The sequence below is a fragment of the Pipistrellus kuhlii genome, unplaced genomic scaffold (assembly GCF_014108245.1).
Source record: "Pipistrellus kuhlii isolate mPipKuh1 unplaced genomic scaffold, mPipKuh1.p scaffold_m20_p_13, whole genome shotgun sequence".
NCBI lineage: Eukaryota > Metazoa > Chordata > Mammalia > Chiroptera > Vespertilionidae > Pipistrellus > Pipistrellus kuhlii.
In genome coordinates, this window is record NW_023425438.1 from 47,818,210 (window position 1) to 47,836,558 (window position 18,349).

General features: G+C 45.0%; 2 protein-coding genes and 1 long non-coding RNA gene across 4 annotated transcripts in view; 2 read left to right on the top strand and 1 right to left on the bottom strand.

The window, feature by feature from the left end:
• The window catches only part of SMYD1 (SET and MYND domain containing 1), a 36,804-nt gene extending 36,200 nt beyond the window's left edge, over positions 1–604 (top strand). For both annotated transcript variants that reach the window (XM_045580971.1, XM_045580972.1), the window contains one exon: positions 234–604. The gene's annotated coding sequence lies outside the window, so the exon portion shown is untranslated. The remainder of the gene's footprint in view (positions 1–233) is intronic.
• A 7,136-nt stretch (positions 605–7,740) lies between these two features.
• LOC123652239 lies at positions 7,741–11,678 on the top strand. The gene is made up of 3 exons (XR_006741469.1): positions 7,741–7,752; positions 8,985–8,986; positions 11,412–11,678. It is a non-coding gene; the product is annotated as an uncharacterized LOC123652239 (long non-coding RNA).
• FABP1 (fatty acid binding protein 1) lies at positions 10,721–17,318 on the bottom strand. The gene is made up of 4 exons (XM_036435964.2): positions 17,163–17,318; positions 15,106–15,278; positions 13,291–13,383; positions 10,721–10,831 (listed from the first exon to the last, which is right to left on the bottom strand). Exons 1-4 carry the CDS (start codon positions 17,227–17,229, stop codon positions 10,781–10,783), a joined length of 384 nt encoding a protein of 127 aa, XP_036291857.1. The 5' UTR covers positions 17,230–17,318; the 3' UTR covers positions 10,721–10,780.
• Between the last annotated feature and the right edge of the window lie 1,031 nt (positions 17,319–18,349).

The following is an 18,349-nucleotide window of genomic DNA, read 5'->3' on the forward strand; positions in this document are numbered from 1 at the left end:
CTCAGCACACCCAGAATAAAAATTTTTTCTCTTTCTATTTCCTATCTCCCCTCCCCAACATCTATCCCTCCTCAGCACACCACCTGAGAACACTTGACTTCTGCTTCTGTTGCATCCTAGACTTCAGTTGAACCCATTCACTCCCCGGTCCCTGAGTGACCCATGTTCTCCATGCCTCTCTGAGTTTTCTACCTAAAATAGCTAAAACCTGCTGACTCCTATTCATCTTTCAGCATCCGGTTTGGAAGTCATCCCATCTGTGAAGTCTTCCTTGAATGCCTTCAATTCAGCTGGCTGCCTGAGTCTCTGGTATTACCCTCGAATCTTCCATCATAACTCTTGCCTCATGGCAGTATAATTCTCTGCCTCCTCTGTCAGATTGTGAGCTCCTGGAGGACAGGAGCTGTGTCCCTTTATTCATCTATCTATCCCCAGAACCTAGCACAGGTCCTGAAACATTGTAGGTGCTCAGTTAATGTGTGTTGAATGAATGAATAAGTGAATGAATTTACTTCTCAGAGCAGAAGATATAGGAACTGTGCATTTTGAGTTTTTATGTTACAGCCATCAACAAAGGCCATTAAATCCACTGTTTCCAAACAGATATGTGTGGCTTCTTCCTTTCTGACGATCTATTTAGGGCAGCACTATCTATAGAACTTCCTGTGATGATGGAAATGTATTATATCTGTGTTGCCCCTAGTGGCAGGAGACTATCCAGCATTTGAAATGTGTCTGGTATGAATGAGGAATTGAATTTTTAATTTTATTTAATTTCAATTAAAATAGCCAATGTGGCTGGTGGCTACTGTTTTAGAGAATAATTTAATGTAGTTTTTAAGAGTAAGTTGAGAAAATCTAGAACAAGCATGTTAAATATTTAATTTTAAAAAAATATTTTTTATTGATTTCAGAGAGCAAGGGAGATAGATACATCAATGATGAGAGAGAATCATTGATTGCTTCCTGCATGCTCCCTGCTGGGGATCAAGTCTGCAACTCAGGCATATAAACTGACTGGAAATTGAACCACGACCTCCTGGTTCATAGGTTGAAGCTCAAATACTGAGCTACACTGCCTGGGTGAGAATTAAATGTTTTAACTGTGAAGTTCTTAGAACAGTGTCTGGCCCATCACAAGCTCTCCATGAGCATTTCAACCTTGCTACTGTTGGTGTGTTCCTTCTCCTGATCAGAGAGTGAAGGTAAAGGGTAGATATAAACAGTGTATGCTAGAACCAGCTCTTACCACCTTGTGAGAGCTGATAGTACACAGCTCTTCCCAATGCCACAGTCATCAATATCACAATGATACCTTGACATTGGCCATGGTGGGAATATTTACACCATGGTAATTGGCTTAACATTGGAAGAACACATTAATCGGTAGTGTTTCAGTCTGTAAAAATGGGGTTTTCTATCTGGAAGTAGCAGAATGGATAGTTAGAGACCATTAAAGAGGTCTTTCCTTAAATCAGAGTGAAATCTGCATTCTGAAACCTCAACTCCCGGGTCATAACAAACCAGTGTAAAAACTCTGATTCATACCCTTCAGACTAAGCCACCAATGCACTGACAGACACAACTACTAAAGCCCAGGTACAGCTACTTTTGGGGGAATTGTTCAGGGTTTACTTCTCTATAGGATGCAGGAGGGAATCCATGTAGCTGGAACACAGAAAAGAGCGAAGCATCATGTCTGAGGGCAGTCAGAGGTGCACACTTTGGGACCGCGATGTGCACACTTGTGACTGATGAACTCCCAGTGCATCAAGGTGAACAGCACTTCTTGAAGGCTCCCTGGTTCCCTCCTGGTTCCCTCCTGGTGCAGCATTTCATACAAATCACCGGATCTCAGGTTGTCCAGGAGCGCTCACCAAGCCCAGAAAAGCACCGGATGCAGCATGACCAACACCTGGGCTCACTGACTCTGGCATGAACTTAGCCCTCCCTGTCAGTCTTGACCGCTTCACCTCACAGGGTGTGGTCTCAGAACGTTCTGGTCCGGGCACAGTGTCTTAAAGGTCTCCAGGAGTTGTATTTGTTGCCTTTTGTTATAACAAGTTACCATGAGCTTAGTGACTTACAACAATGCAGGTTTATTAGTTTACTGTTCTAGATCAGAAGTCCAAATGGGTCTGAAATCTAGGTGTCAGCAGAGCTGTGTTTCTCGTGAAGGCTGTAGGGAAGGAATTTATATATTTTTTCTTTTTTTGTTTTGTTTGTTGATTCTCACCCGAGGATATTTTTTCCATTGCCTTTCGGAGAGAGTGAGAGAGAGTGGAAAGGAGGGAGGAGGGGGGAAAGAGAGAGAGAGAGAGAGAGAGAGAGAGAGAGAGAGAGAGAGAGAGAGAGAGAGAGAGAAACGTTGATATGAGAGATACATTGATTGGTTGCTTTCTACACATGTCCCAACTGGGGATGGCATGCAAACCTCAACCCTGGTACTTGCTCTTGACTAGGAATTGAACCCGAAACCCTTCTGTGTACAGGACAATGCTCTAATCACTAAGCAACACAGGCCAGGGCAGGAATCTGCTTCTTACTATTTTTCAGTTTCTAAAAGCATCTAGAATGCCCCCACTCCTTGGCTTGTGGCCCCCCAGCCAGCAATTGCATCCCTCCTTCTCTGACCCTCCTGCCTTCCTCTGTCACTTATGAGAACACTTGTGGCCAAAACCGGTTTGGCTCAGTGGATAGAGTGGCGGCCTGCAGATTGAAAGGTCCCGGGTTCGATTCTGGTCAAGGACATGTACATTGGTTGTGGGCACATCCTCAGTGGGGGGTGTGCAGGAGGCAGCTGGTTGATGTTTTTCTCTCATCGATGTTTCTAGCTCTCTATCCCTCTCCCTTCCTCTCTGTATAAAAATCAATAAAATATATTTAAAAAAGAAAAAAGAACACTTGTGATTATATTGGGATCACTGGGATCATCCAGGAAATCTCCTCTTACCTAATCACATCTGCAAACAGCCTGTTGCCAAGTAAGGGAACACATTTGCAGGTCCAAGGTTTCGCACATGGACAGCTTTGGAGGCCATCATTCTGCCACCCAGGAAGCTTGCTCTCAAGCCCTCAGGCCAGTCATGCAGGCACAGCTGCAAGCTCTGAGCAGAGGACTTGGGACTAGAGTCCTGATTCCTAGGCCTCAGGAGAACGACTTTTCCTTCCTACCCATCACACTGACAGCCATGTCCAATAGGCCTTTTTCTCTTCCTCATTCAGCAAGTCAGGGTTCCTAAGTTCTCACTTAGCACATCACAGCCAGTCTTTGTGCTTCCCCGCTGCCCACCAGTCCTGAATCCTCCTGTAGACTATGAACCTTCCTGGGTACAGCAAAGAGCTGGGCAGTGCAGGGAGCTGCAATTTGAGCAGCAGCTAGAATTCTAGCTACATGTTTGTGACCTTAACTGGCATTTTCATTTGGCCTTGTATTTTATTCACCATCTGTCTTGTTAGAGTGTATGTTTCTTGAATGGAAAACTATTGCCTTCCTTGTGGTTTCAAATGTTCAGGTAACTCATACTCAACTTGTTTATACGTGAAATCACTCATCACTTCCCTCTATACATTTTCTCAACATCTCACCATCTAAGTAGCTCCCCAAGATCTGGGATATCATCTTAGATGCTTCCCTCTCCTTCACCCCCTGTAATGAGCTTCTGTAGCTTGTCTTTTGAGCTCAACTTCTCCCTACTTCTGATAACATTACCAACCCTTCCTCTAGAGCAGTGGTTCTCAACCTTTCTAATGCCTCGACCCTTTAATACAATTCCTCATGTGGTGGTGACCCCCAACCATAAAATTATTTTTGTTGCTGCTTCATAACTGTAATTTTGCTACTGTTATGAATCATAATGTAAATATCTGCATCTGTAAGAAGTACTAGAAAATCATCGGTGGTCACTCTATGCCTCGAGTATGTATAGAAAAGTGCTTGGAAGATTAAGTATGGACTGAGAGCCACCCTCCCACAAAAAAGGAAAAATAACTTTCTTTACTCTAATGGCAATCAGTTACAAAGAAGAAGAAAAGCCAGGCTGACATGGCTCAGTGGTTGAACATCATCCTATAAACGAGGAGGTCATGGTTCAATTCTAGGTCAGGACACATGCCAGGGTTGTCCCTAGTGTGGGATGTGCAGGAGGCAGCGGATCAATGATTCTATCTCATCATTGATATTTCTATATCTCTCTCCCTTGTCCTTTCTCTCTGAAATAAGAAAAAATACATAAAAAAAGAAACCCCACAGAATTGTCTACTTTTATGTGGCTATATACACCTAAACTAGCTCTTCTCAAATCAATTGGCTTTGAGAAGGAGCGCCCTCTGTTGGTGCGATGTATAGAGAACAGCCAGAGAGAGAAAGCAGAAGGAGGGAAAAGGGGATCAAAGTAACAATAGCTGATATAAGCAACAGCTGTTAATTCAATTTTCTTAAAGCAGGCTTCGGGCACCTGTACAAAATCTAAGTCCAGCATTTAAATGTATTCTCCTTTTCAGGCGAAAACATATAAACAATCCCCTTCTAAACCCGGTGTTGTTCCCAATTAGGAGGAGTCTGGGGATTTGTTCAGCTGCCTAGAGGCCTGGCTGAGGTATCTTGTTTCTACCACTTCACTCCTCCTGTGTCTTCAGAGTCCCAGGACCTCAGCTTCACCGTTTACCAGCTGGGTCGTCCCAGGCAAACTGCTTCTCCTCTCTGTGCCCCTTCATCTATCTACTCACCGATGTTCCTCTGGGTATAACAGAGCTTCTGCTCATGGTCTGAATGTCAAACTCACTGCGGTTTCCTGAGGAATCCAAGTGGAAATAATAACATGTTTCACTTGGATGGTGTTTGCATTGTTTCATAGGCTCCTTATAGAAGACACGAGAGAAATATTGTATTGACCATTTTACAGATGAGAAAACTGAGATAGGAAATCAGATTAGTTGAACTATATCTTAAAGCCCAATATTTTTACTTTACATCATCTGCTTTTTTTTATTATAAAAAAATCATTGTTCATTAAAAAAAAACACCAGTTCCACAAAATTACTTTCTTGCAAAAGATTCAAACAATACAAATAATGCAGAAAGCTCTCTTGACCTCCCACGCAATTCCTGTTCCCACTGTAGAATAATGTCCATTACTAGTATATAATCATCCATTATTTCTCTCTCTCTCTCTCTCTCTCTCTCTCTCTCTCTCTCTCTCTCTCTCTCTCTCTGACACACACACAAATAATTTTGTTTCACATTTTAATAAAATTTACATGAATGATATTATACTGTTGATATTGTTGTAAACCTTGCTTTTTTAAATAAAAAAGATTGAGCTTTGTCTTAGAGGTACCATGTTTCCCTGAAAATAAAACATCCTCCGAAAATAAGACCTACTTACAAGTTTCCTTCTGATTGAAATATAAGAAGGTCCCCCAGGCTCTGTCTCAGAATGAAAATAAGGTCCCCCAGGCTCTGTCTCAGAATGAAAATTAATTTACCGTAAACTGGTAGCTAGGGCCACCCTGACTGATGTCTAGTAACCAGTGACATTATGCGGAGTCCTGATGTCATTGCTGTATGGAGGCAGAGCAGAGGTCGGAGTGAGCGGTGAGCGCGGGGCGGGAGAGAGGAGGAGACAGATGTGTGTAGAACAGGAGGATTAGAGCGGACAGGATGCGGCGAAGGTGGTGTGTGCTGGTCTGTCTCTGGTGACACTACCTGTTGCTCGTGGCTACCCTCATGATGACTGAAGGTTCTCAGTCAGTGGCAGACCCTGCTCCAGCCCAGATGCAGGCCCCAGCAAGCCCAGTGACAGTCCCAGGCAGGCCCCAGGGGGTAAATGTCTGATAAGGGGTATGGGGGATGTCTGGTGAAGGTGTTCAGTGGCACAGGGGTGGGGGGAGGGGGATCACTTAAAATGACACAGGAGGATCAGAGGGGGCAATCAAAATGACACAGGAGGATCAAAAGGGGTTACTAAAATGGTAATCCCCCCTCTGATTCTCATGTGCCATTTTGATTCCCCCCTCTGATCCTCCCTGTGTCCTTTTAAGTGATCCTCCTCCCCCCACCTTGATACCCCAATTCCTTTTTTTTTACCCCTAGAAATGAGCACAAAAAGAAAAAGCTACTCCGTGGAGTACAAGAAAGGAATCGTGGAAGACTCTTGGGGCCAAAATCTTACTGCTTTCTGCAAAGAGAAGATGTTGAGTATCCGATTGATCTGAAAATGGCAAGCAGAGTATGGTAACCTCATTGAACAAGTAACAAGGGAAATGCTAAAAAGTGCAAGTGTGGATCAGGTCGGCAACCATTATTTTCTGAGCTGGAAGACCTGATCTGTGAATGGGTTGTTGACAGGAGAGCAAAGGCTTTGGTTGTGAATAGGGCTCAGATTCAAGAATTTGCCCTTGCAATGGCACCACAGTTGGACATAGCCTCCGAAGACTTCAAAGCATCACAACACTGGCTGGATAATTTCCTTCAGTGAAGTGAACTGTCTTTAAGAAGATCTACAACATTGTTTAGGTTGGAAGATACTCAAGTTATTAAGTGAGCACTTGCATTCAAGTCCTTTATTGATGATGCTGACTTCTCTAAATACAATCTTTCCAACATGATTGCTATGGATGAAACTGCAATCATCTCAAACAACAATTGAACAGTGGGGTGCCTCCTTAGTGTACATTCCCTCCACTGCTTACAAAAGTTGCACGTGTTTCCTGTACTTTGGCAATTCGTCCGGATGGCACTAAAATCCCACCTTAAATCATTTCTAAGGACAAGAAGAAAAAGATTGAAAGTGTTTTGGGCATTTTTATTCTTGAAACTGAAAAAGCCTGGGCCACACAAGCAGTTATAAGGAAGTGGGTTGATTTAATACTGCCGCTTGTTATTTGAGGGAGCCAAAGAGGTCTGCTAGTCTGGGATGCAGCCAGCACTCACCGCACTAAAGACAAGAAGACATTTCTTCATGAAAGAAAAATAGATCAGATAATGATTCCCACAGGAATGACGGCCTATCTCCAGACTCCTAATATTGCAATAAACAAGCCATTCAAAGACAATTTGCACATGGAAATTAATGACTACATTGAAAATAGAATGGAGAGAAATCAGCATGGAAACTTTGTGAAACCTAAACTGCAAGAAGTTGTGACTTGGGTGAAGAATTCATGGGAGAAAATCACTGACAGTTGCATTGCAAATGCACTGCGAGCAGGCTACCTTGACAAGAAGTACTCATTTAAAGACAGTGTTATTGTTAAACATGAGAGATTTGGTCCACTGATTCTGAAAGAAATGGAGTCACAAGAAATTCATCAGAAAATTCAGGAATTGGATTGTTATGATGATGTTCCAGAAGATGATGACATGATTGTCATTGAATAAATGAGTAAATTCTTGATACTGTAGGATTCACAGTTTGTGTTGACAACTACTGTACTACCATACCGTATACAGGTAATAAATTTCCTTTATTTTCATTTAACAATAAATGTGTACCATATTCTTCTTCATGGAAAAATAAGACACACCCTGAAAAAGACCTAGCGCATCTTTGGGAGCAAAAATGAATATAAGACACTGTCTCATTTTCAGGGAAACAGGGTAGTTCTATAACAGTCCATATAGATCTGCCTTGTCTATTTCATCTACCAGAGGTTACTTCAGAGTATGGCTGTTTCACAGTTGATTTAACCTTTTCTTACTGATGGGCATTTGTTTTCCGCTTTTGGTGTTGCTCTTTTATATGCTTCTTTGTGCACGTGTTTAAGCATTTCTCTGGGAGATACACATAGTGGCATTGCTAGGTGCTAGGGAAGTCACATGGAGTAAAAGTAATGAATACAGTTAAATGGTACTCCATATGGGCTGCACCAATCTCCTAGCTCCACCACCTTGCAAACACTGGATACTACCAATTATTTTACTTTTAGCTAGTTGGATTTGTAAAATGATGGCTCATCTTACATTCCCCCTTCCTGATTACTGTGACACTGTGTATCTCTTATTGTGAATTCCTCATGAATGTCCTCAGCCCACCTTGCCATTGATTTGTTGGACTTCTTATTAATTTTGGGAGGCTTTTATTTATTTTATTTTTTAAAAATATATTTTATCAGAGAGGAAGGGAGAGGGATAGAGAGTTAGAAACATCGATGAGAGAGAAACATTGATTAGCTGCCAAGATACATGCCCTTGAGAAGGAAGGCACATGTATGGAGAACACTATAGGGGAAGGCAGGAAGAACTTCATTCCGTAAGAATGGTGCAGATTAAATGCCAACTGGGCAGTGCAGGATTCTTTTCTGCAGGAGGTGGCACTTAAGCCACAAGGGGACTGAGAGGTTGTTTGGCTTGGCTGCTGTGCATATTCCAGGAAAGGGATCAAAGCTAGATAAGAGGGGACAGCTATGATCGAGGGAGGGTTGGCAAGCTACCTACTGTCCATAGCTCCAATGTGGCTGCCACCTGCTTCTGTACAACATAGGAGCTAAGAATGGTTTTCACATGTTTAAATGATTAAAAAAAACACACACAAAAGAAGATGATTATAACATAAAAATGACATGAAATTCACATTTCAGCATCCATAAGTAAAATCTTCTTGAAACATAGCTGCGCCCATTTGTGTACTGTCTGTGGCTGCTTCCGTGCTGCACCAGCATAACTGAGGGTGGTGGCAGAGAATGTTCACCTTCTCGGTTTTTACAGAAAGAATTGACTGACCCCTGATACAGAGACTCGAATCAATGAGATTTAGGAGTTTGACCCTTATGTGCTGGGCAATGAACCAGGAAGTATAGGATCAGCTGTTTATGAGGAAGATGACTGTGACCAGGGTGGAGGTTTGCAGATGAGACAGAGAAAGAGAGAGAGAGAGAGAGAGAGAGAGAGAGAGAGAGAGAGAGAGAGAGAGAGAGAGAGAGAGATATGCCTTAAGTTGACTGTGAAATAATCTAAGTAACAAGTAACTGGGTTTCAATTCTAGAAGTTGAAAAAAGGAGGGGAAATGTGGCAGGTTCATTCCTTTATTAAGGTTTATGATTTATAATAAGAACTATGTATTTGGTCTTCATCCTCAGTCCCTGAAACAGGGCTCCTGAAACTCTCCTACTTCTCAAATCATAAGGGCATGAGGAGCCTCTTTTGTTCCCATGAGGGGATTTGGGGCGGGCTCCCAGGTGGCTCCGGGGTGTGTTCCGGTCCCCAGAAAGAGGAAGCAGTAAGGAAGACCAAGGTTGTCATTTTCAGCTCCACCTCCCACTTCTTCAGAGAGGGAAAGGGGCTAGAAATGGAGTTAATATTGGATCATGCCTGTATGAGGCAGCCTCCATAGACCCCAATAGTATGGGGTTCAGAGCTTTCAGGACGGTGAACACATTTATGTACTGGGAGGGTGACAACCCCTAACTCCTCAGGGACAGAAGCTCCTGTGCTTTTTTTTTTTTTTTTTAATTATCATATCTTTTAATAAACAGATGAATGTGAGTGTGTCCCTGAGATCTGTGAGCTATTTCAGCAAATAATAAGATCCAAAGTGGAGGAGGTCACTTCCAGCCAAGTTGGACAGAAGTGGTGGGTAACCTGGGGCTTGCTACTTGTGATTGGCCTCTAACCTGTGTGGGAGGGTGGCGTCTCACAGGATTGAGCCCAGGATCTGACACTATCTCCAGGTAGACAGTGTCAGAATTGAGTTAAATTGTAGCACACACAGCTGGGGTCCTAAAATTGCTTGGTGTGGGTACCATTCTCCCTCCCCACCACCACCACACACACACACATTTGTGATCAGAAATATCAGAATAAAGTGTTCTGCTGCTGGTGGGAATGCAGACTGGTACAGCCATTATGGAAAACAGTACAGAGTGTCCTCAAAAATTAAATATGGAACTGACATTTGACCCAGTGATCCCACTTCTAGAAATATATCCTAAGAAACCTGAAGCACCAATCAGAAAGAATATATGCACCCCTATGTTCATAGCAGCACAACTTACAATAGCTAAGATCTGGAAACAGCCCAAATGCCCATTAGTGGGTGAGTGGATTAAAAAATTGTGATACATTTATACCATGGAATAGTATACAGCAGTAAAACAACAACAACAACAACAACTCTCACCCTTTGAAATAAGGTCCCATTCTGGAGGTAATGAGGGCTAGAACTTTAACATGCAAATTTTGAGGAGATGCAGCTTAACCTATAACAACTACCAGAACCTGGTACAAGGTACTGTTCAGAGAAATCATTCTTCTCCCACATTCTGCCTCTGCTCATTGCATGTAGGGGATTTCCTTCTGAGCTTTCTCTGTTTACTCTGGCACCCTTGCTAAGCTCCTCACCATTCCTCCCCTAGGAGGGGAACTGTTCATTGGTGGGCCAGTGCCCACTCTTTTTGTTCATGTCCACTGGTGGGGGAGGCCGCTGTGGCCACACTCTCTGTCCCCACAGGGACACACCCTTCCCTTTGGGCCAGCACACTGCGAATCCATGTGCCCCAACTCCTGGGAAAGGTCATTTAGGACTGTTCTACAAATCCAGCCACATTTCATGATCCTTACGGGGTCGCCCAAGTGGGCCGCCTGAGGTCTGCTTCAGACCTGACCCCATGAGGATGGAATGTGCAGGTTATCAAAGTTTATGAAAATATAGGTGGTCAGTGCTTACTGATGTCAATAACACCATCCGTGAGAGGCCACCAAGAAGCAAAGACATTTTTTTTAAAACAAAGTTGACTTTATTACATTAATTTTATACAGTGAAAGAATATGAAGTGAAGATGTCTAAATTCTCTTGCTGATTCTCTTGAAGACAATGTCACCCAATGTCATGGTCTGAAAGTCAGAAAAGAAATCATGCAGTAAGTATGGTTGCAAAATTGTAATAAGTATACAATCTAACCTCTCTAACCACCTGATGTTGAATTACAAAAGATGACTAAATCATCAAAATAGCTGTAAATATGCTATCATATGGAACAGCCCAAAGAGCCCTCTGTTTTTTTTATAAGACCAGAGAAAGGGTTGGCAATCTTTTCTAAAATCCCAGGCCAACTTCTTGTCACTTTCCTTCCTCATGTAGAGACTTGTCCTGACTCTTACTGAAGTCTTTTCTACATTAATGGCTCTTAGAGCAAGACCATCAAAACCAGTTTTGTCCAATCCAGTTTCTCAAAGTTTCATTGAGTGCCTACTATGTACCAAACACATCTTGAATAGCAAGGACACATGTATTTGGAAACACTGAGGCACCCAGTCTGGAACATAGCAGATAGAGCATAATTTTCCTCCAAAGCTGCAAAGCATATAAAAACACTAGATATCTTGGACTCATCAGTTTTTGAGGCATGTTCCCTTTCCCCCCCTCCTCACCCTCCCACTGATCCACTAATTCTCTTGAACAAGATTGTTGCAGTGTCATTACATTTAAAAAGGAGTCTCTGAGTTTCTGCAGCAATGGAATGGAATGGAAAGATTTGGGTTTGAACCTTGATTCTACAACTCATTGTAGATGACCTTGGACAGGCCAACCTGTCTATTAAACCCCTCATCCTGCCTCTTTCATTGGAGATGTGAGGATTAGAAGAGACAGAGTGTATTGAAGGACATTGGCCAAGGCCAAGCCCAGGACTGATTCTCTTCTGCTCCCCTGCTGGTGTTTCCCTGATCTGCTGTGAATGTTCTGGGGGTGGAGATTGGGGGGCTTGCTCACACTGTCCCAAGTTGAAGGATTTCTCCACTTGGACTGAGTGATGACAGACCCCAGCTGTTACTCCCTAAAGTACAGTCTGGGGCAAGGAAGAGCCAGGGGACATACCGTATTTTTTGGACCATAAGACGCACTCCCCCCCCCCCCCCCAGAAGTGGGGGGAAAAAGTCCCTGCGTCTTATGGTCCAAATATAGTCTACACATATACTTAAAAAAAAAGTATTTTTACTTGCCCGGCTCTGTGTGGTCTCTGTGTGCTTGCCTGGCTCTAAAATGGTTCTGAATGCTGCTGTTTACTTTACAGGGTTGATTACATGTGTTTATGACTGTGATGTTGGGTTTTAATGCACATAAAATATTTTAGGACACTATTTGTTTCAGAATCTTTTTTTCTTCATTTCCCTTCTCTAAAAACTGGTGTGTCTTATGGTCTGGAGCGTCTTATGGTCCGAAAAATACGGTAATTGATGGAGAGACACTACACTGGGTCGGAGACAGAAGTGGCTGGCAGCCAGGCACCAAGGATGACGTGGCACACACCACGACAGTGTGCCAGATTCATAAGCTGCTATAAAACTGCCATGAATAGGATTTTCTTTATTAATGCCAAATAGGCAAAGGCATTTGCTGCCTGCTCTGGGCTTGTTGGGCCCATAGATGTCTTTGTGGCTTCTTGGTGAGTGTGGAGGCAGAAGAGAAGGGCTATTATGACTAATAATCATTGCATTGTCACAAAACAAAAAGCAACAAAAGGGCCCAACTTTTGGCCAAACAAAACCTTCCTTGCATGTGGGTTCTGTGTCAGTGGAAGGGCTGTTCTGGGAATCAGAGGCACACAGGAGGCAACAAGTGGATTTCTGCCCTCTAGCCGGTGAGCGTGTCCTGAGGCCAAATCCCAGAGGAGACTGAGGAGGGTGGGCTGTGCTGGTAGGTCTACATGACCCTACCCAGCGCCTCTCTTGCCTCATCTTACTTAGGTTTGGAGAAGGAAGGGTAGAACAACGAGGAGAGAAGGAAATGGGAAGGCTGGAGTGGTGAATCCAGACCGGGAATGTGGTGGTGGAAGGACAGCCTGAAGGAGCCCAGGGAGAGTGGGGAAGCCCCAGTGGGGGGTCGCTGCTTGCACATGTGGAGTCTGGTGAATTAGAAAAGGGTGCCCCTTCCTCAAGACACTGATCTGTTGGAAAGCCAAGCTAATGCACTCAATTCAGACTAACACTTCTGACTGGCAGACACTGCACGAGTGTAACAAGTGTGCAAGCCTAACCTGTCTGTAAGGGGAGTGGTTCCCCCGAAGGTGTGCTGTGGCACAACTGTGGGTGTGCGCCCTGTGAGACATACCCCACTCAGAGGAACCCTAGCTTTGCCTTTTCTTGCTATTTGTTGCCTCAGTGTCCCCATTTAGAAAACGGAGGGTTACTGGGAAGATTGCAGATATGTGTGTCAATTGCCTGGTACATAGTGGGTCCTCAGGAGGTGGCAGCAGAGACGAACAACAGCAAAGGAGGGGGAAAGGTGGCTTCTCACCTGGCCCTACACCTCTCCCCTCAAACACTGGGAGCCACAGCTCAGAGTGGCAACTTACGTGGGTGACTGTGTCTCCATTGAGTTCTGTCACGGACTTGATGCCTTTGAAAGATGTCACCAGTTTATTATCACCTTCCAAATTAACGACTGCCTGCAGGGGACAGAAGAGATGGCCTGTGAGGAAGGGTTTGGCTGGGAGCAAGGCATTTGCTAATGATGTTGGCTCCCCGGCATGGGTTTCTGCTTACAACAACCCATTGCTCATCTTTATATAAGGCCAACCTCCCAGCTCTCTGACTCCTAATAGAAATGAATTGTATTAAAAACTAAAACAAAACAAAAAACAAAACAAAACAAAACAAAACAAAAACTAAAACAAGCCCTGGCTGATGTGGCTCAGCAGTTGAGCGTCAACCTATGAACTAGGAGGTCACCTTTTGATTTGTGGTCAAGGCACATGCCCCGGTTGTGGGCTTAATCCCCAGCGGGGAGCATGCAGGAGACAGCCAATCAATGATTCTCTCTCATCATTGATGTTTCTCTCTCTCTCTCTCTCTCTCTCTCTCTCTCTCTCTCTCTCTCTCCCTCCCTCCCTCCCTCCCTCCCTCCCTCTCTCCCTCTCTCTTAAAAGAAAATAACTGGAAGAAATGGTCAGGATATATTTTGCCAGACTTTTAGATTTATACTTGGTGATCTAGAAATCAGCATACAACACCTAACTGGCTCAAAACACTGAAGTAAACTTGAGTAAAATCTCAATTCTCCAAGCTAAAGGAGGGAGGTGGTAGCAAGATTTCAGAACTGGCCGGTTGGGAGAGCACATTCTAGCATGCTTATCATCCTTCTTGGGGTATCTATCCTTCTCAAGCTTTATGTATCCAGGGAGAGCTAACAGAAACCCAGGAAGAGGAAACAGGGAGCAGAAGACACTGGCCAGCATTAAAAATTTGCCTCCAAAAAGGACAATTGGAAAAGGTCTGTGGTAAAACCCATGACCATGTGCCCCTTCCTATGGGCACATGGAAAATATTTTCCCCCTAAGTTTTATTCCAGATTTCTTGACCTGTAGTGTTGTATCTGGAGAAGCAGAAATGAAGACTGATCAAAGGTAAAAGTACTGACGTGCTGAGCCCAATGCACGAAATTGTCTGGAGGGGAGGAGTAGAGGCGGCTGCTGGCCATGTGAGGTGGGTGGAATTTGTAAGGAAGGAAGAGAGGCTCCTGGTGGAGGGCACCCCAGTGCCTGGATCTCCATGCCAGCGCCTGCTGACGCTCACACAGCCCGCACCCAGCGCTCATTACACACCTGAGCCACCGCCCAGCGGAAAAGATGTGGCCCTGTCTTCAGTCTGAGAAGGGTGACGGTGCCTGTTTTACAGATGAGGTAGCTGAGGCTGGGGGCTCTGGGGTCACCCCTGAAGACTTGGTATTCTAGGGTTGTCAGCACCTCCTCCAGGAAGCTTCTCACCAGAACCAATGGCTTGAGGCCTAGCAAAGCCAGTTTAATTTGGACTCAAGGAGACCAGAGCTCTGTGAAGGGATTTTCATTGACCCCCACTTGCCCACTGTTGGGCCTGGAAGAACCTGGGACTTAGTTCCTTGCTGAATGCATGGTCCCGCCAGTTCCTCCGTAGTGGGAGAGCTCGGATTCTTGGGTCAGAGCACCCCCATCATCGGTCCTTTGGGAAGTTTTCCCTAAGAGCTTCTTCCCTAGGAGCTGACATTGTCTTTCTGCTTACTTTCCCAGAAGTAAGTTCAGAGAAAGGGCATCCATGGTGGGAATGTGAGGTGTGACCCTCGAGGGAAGAAGCCCTGGGACCAAGCTCCAAGAAAAGTTCCAGAAGCAGAGTGTGGCTGGAGGGGCTTCTCTTACCTTGACCTTCTCCCCAGTCATGGTCTCCAGCTCGCACTCCTCCCCCAAGGTGAACTCATTCTGGATCACTTTAGACCCGGTGGTGATGGTGAGCTTGAAGTGTTTCCCATTCTGCACGACCTCCGACACTCCCTTGAGGTCCTTCCCCTTCTGGATGAGGTCGTCAGGCAGACCTGGTGGAAACCATCTGAGGTTTAGAGACCGGCAGAGGTGGGAGTTGCAAGGCAGAGGTCACAGAGAAAGTTTGTAGTACGGAGGGGGAGAGGGAAGTGCTGTGTCTCCCTGGAGGCCACAGGCATGGAGTCCTGTGAGTAACATGGGCCTTAACATGGGCTGGCTCACCATCTTGTCAGTTGGTTTATATAGAAGATACTCTTCTGTCTTTTATTTATTTATTTATTTATTTATTTTTAATATTCACCAGGGGATATTTTCCCATTGATCTTTTAGAGAGATGGAAAGACAGAAAGACAGAAAGAATCATCTATGTGAGAGAAACACATCGATTGGTTGCCTCATGCATGCTCCCTGACCAAGGAGGAGTCTACAACCAAGGTACGTGCCCCCAACTGTAATCAAATCTGGGACCCTTTGGTCTTCAGGCTGATGCTCTATCGGATATCCACTGAGCAAAACCGGCTAGGGCTGAAGATCTCTCCCATCATGAGCACCTGGTTCTTGCTCACTCTCCTTCCTCACTGTCCTCCTTTAACACCCAGAGAATTTGCTTTTTGAGTATAAGTATTTATTTCATCCTCCACACTCTAGTTGGCTGATACAGTTTATCTTTCAAGCCAGATCACTCTTGAGAGTGAGAAGTGGGGTTGGGGATGGTACTGTACCAGAGCAACATGCACCAACTGGGCCTGTCCTGGTCAACATCTGTCCACCTAGCCCTATCTTGACCTCTGCTGGCAAGGCTCTCGAAGAGGAGGTATCAGGTGTCCCTTCCCCTGGGACAGAGCTTTACAAATTTCATAGCATGTATGTGGTGTCATATGAATTGAGTTTTACAAATCCACATGCGTTGATAGTGGATGGGGTGTGTGTGTGTGTGTCCTGTAGCACAGGTGAGGGAGAAGTGGCATGACTTCCCTATAGGAGATCCAAGCTCTCTGAAGGTCCTCCTCCTCTGTCTTTGCTGTTTTTCCCACCCTTCTCCCTCTTGGCACCCTTCCTTGTCACATGGCCCCTTTGCTCATAAGGCTTCCTCTACCAGGAGTGCAATCCCCTTTTCCAGTCCCCTAGTGGACACCGGCTCATCTCCCAAGGTTTAGCCAAGGCTCACCTTCATCACCATCAAACTTCCTCTCCTTGCCCTCCTGTGAGCACCACATCCTCCTGCACAATCCTCTGGGGGACACGGCGGGTGAAAGTGGGGTCTCTGGGAACCAGTGCCTGCTTCAATTCCGGTGCAAACGCTCCCTACCTGAGTGACCTTGGTTGGGATTACTTAACCTTTCGAGGTCTCAGTTGCTTTGACTGTAAAATGGGAAAAGTAATAGTACCCAACTCAGAGTTTTTTCATTGAGGATTCAGTGGGATATTGCATGTCAAGGGCTTAGCACAGTGCCTTGCACCGAGTCAACTCTCAATACACATTAGGAGATTCTTTGTTGTATTTATTTCGTCTCCTTTTCCTCGCTAAACTGTGACTTTGGAAATGTGGGTCATTGACATGTTTCCCTTGTATCTGTCCAGCACAATGCTTAAAATATGGTTGGCCTTTGAATCAATGTTTGGAGAATGAATGGCTGGCTGGATGAATGAATGAGTGAGCAAGGTCACACAATGAGTTACTAGCAGAGGTGGCTTCAATCCAAATCAGTCACTAGTTCAGTGCTCCTTCCACTTGCCTATGGGTGGCTCATCCAGTGAGGACCAGCACAAGCTGCCAGTGACTGCAGAAGGAACAAGCACAGCATGGCCCTGGGCTGCATAAAGCCCGAGCCTCTCCTCCTATCCCAGCATCCAGCCTGCATTTGTGACTGGCCACCCCCTGCCGGGCCAGACACTGATTGCTATGACCGCCGCTTGGTGTCTAGGTCAGCACTCACCCATTGCCTTCATGAAGGGCTCGAAGTTTTCCTGGCTCTGCAGCTGGTACTTGCCGGAGAAATTCATGGTGGCGATGAGGCTCCCTCCACAGTTGATCGGCAGCTCTGCTGGTGGGGTTGTCCAGTGTGGGCTGATTTATAAGAGGCTATTTCCCCTTGGAGTGTTGGCCATAGGTCAGCATCTGTCACCTCCTTTATGGCCAGGTTCAAATATTAACTCGAGAGCAATGGTCAACGATAAAGAACACACAGGATGGGCACAGCAGAGATTTGCTCTAATTCAGCAAACATTAACGGTGTCAATCAAGTGCAAAGCCCTATGGTCCTGCAGCCTTTAAGGTGCTACTCACCCATGAAATGTGTGCATATATGTGTGAATGTATACATACCTGTGCATACATGTTTGTGTGTATATATATGGGTGTGTATCTAGAGCTATACAAACAGGAAAATACTAAGTAATCCCTTTAAACTCAAAACCTCACCTTATTTACATAACCTTTTGATCTCTTCCCACAGATCTAGTTTTTACAAAGATGCCATCAGCCCCTAGACTCTAGGTCCTAGAGCTATTTTGTATTCCAGGGAATGTCTCCTCCACAGACTCCTCCGCAGTTCAAATCAGTCTCCTTTTTTTTAAGAGAGAGTGGAAGGGAGGGGGAGAGAGGGAGAGAGAACATCAGTTGGTTGCCTCCCCTATGTGCCCTGACAAGGGTGGAGGATTGAGCCTATAACCAAGGTACCTGCCCTTGACCAGAATTTAACCTGGGACCCTTTGGTTCGCAGGCTGATGCTCTACCCACTGAGCCAAACTGGCTAGGGCAGTGGTCGGCAAACTGCGGCTTGCGAGCCACATGCAGCTCGAGAGCTGCGGTTTGCTGCTCTCTTGACAAATGCGTTCGCTGACCACTGCTAGACTAACTGTTACCATGTAGTTGGAAGCTGTGAGGATTAGGCAGTTGTGGCATATTGTGTGCAAAGAGGTAAAGGGTAGTATATGACAGTGGTTGGCAAACTCATTAGTCAATTAGTGTAATTAGTAACAGTCTAACTGGGGCAGCAGTCTGCTTTTTGAACTGTTAGAACAGTACATTTTAAAGAGAAGGTGTGGCATCTGAGATGCGTTTTATCCTGCAGATAAAGGGTAGTGGAGAGAAAGAAGGCAGTACCTGCTGAGCTGACTGGAC

What these genes read in the sequence shown, in the direction of transcription:
- FABP1 (XM_036435964.2), bottom strand. Translation starts at nt 17,229, where the DNA reads ATGAATTTCTCCGGCAAGTACCAGCTGCAGAGCCAGGAAAACTTCGAG. An exon ending in GCCCTTCATGAAGGCAATGG is followed by an intron (nt 15,279 to 17,162) that starts GTGAGTGCTGAC and finishes GGTTTCCACCAG; the next exon opens with GTCTGCCTGACGACCTCATC. An exon ending in ATGGAGACACAGTCACCCAC is followed by an intron (nt 10,832 to 13,290) that starts GTAAGTTGCCAC and finishes TCTGACTTTCAG; the next exon opens with ACCATGACATTGGGTGACAT.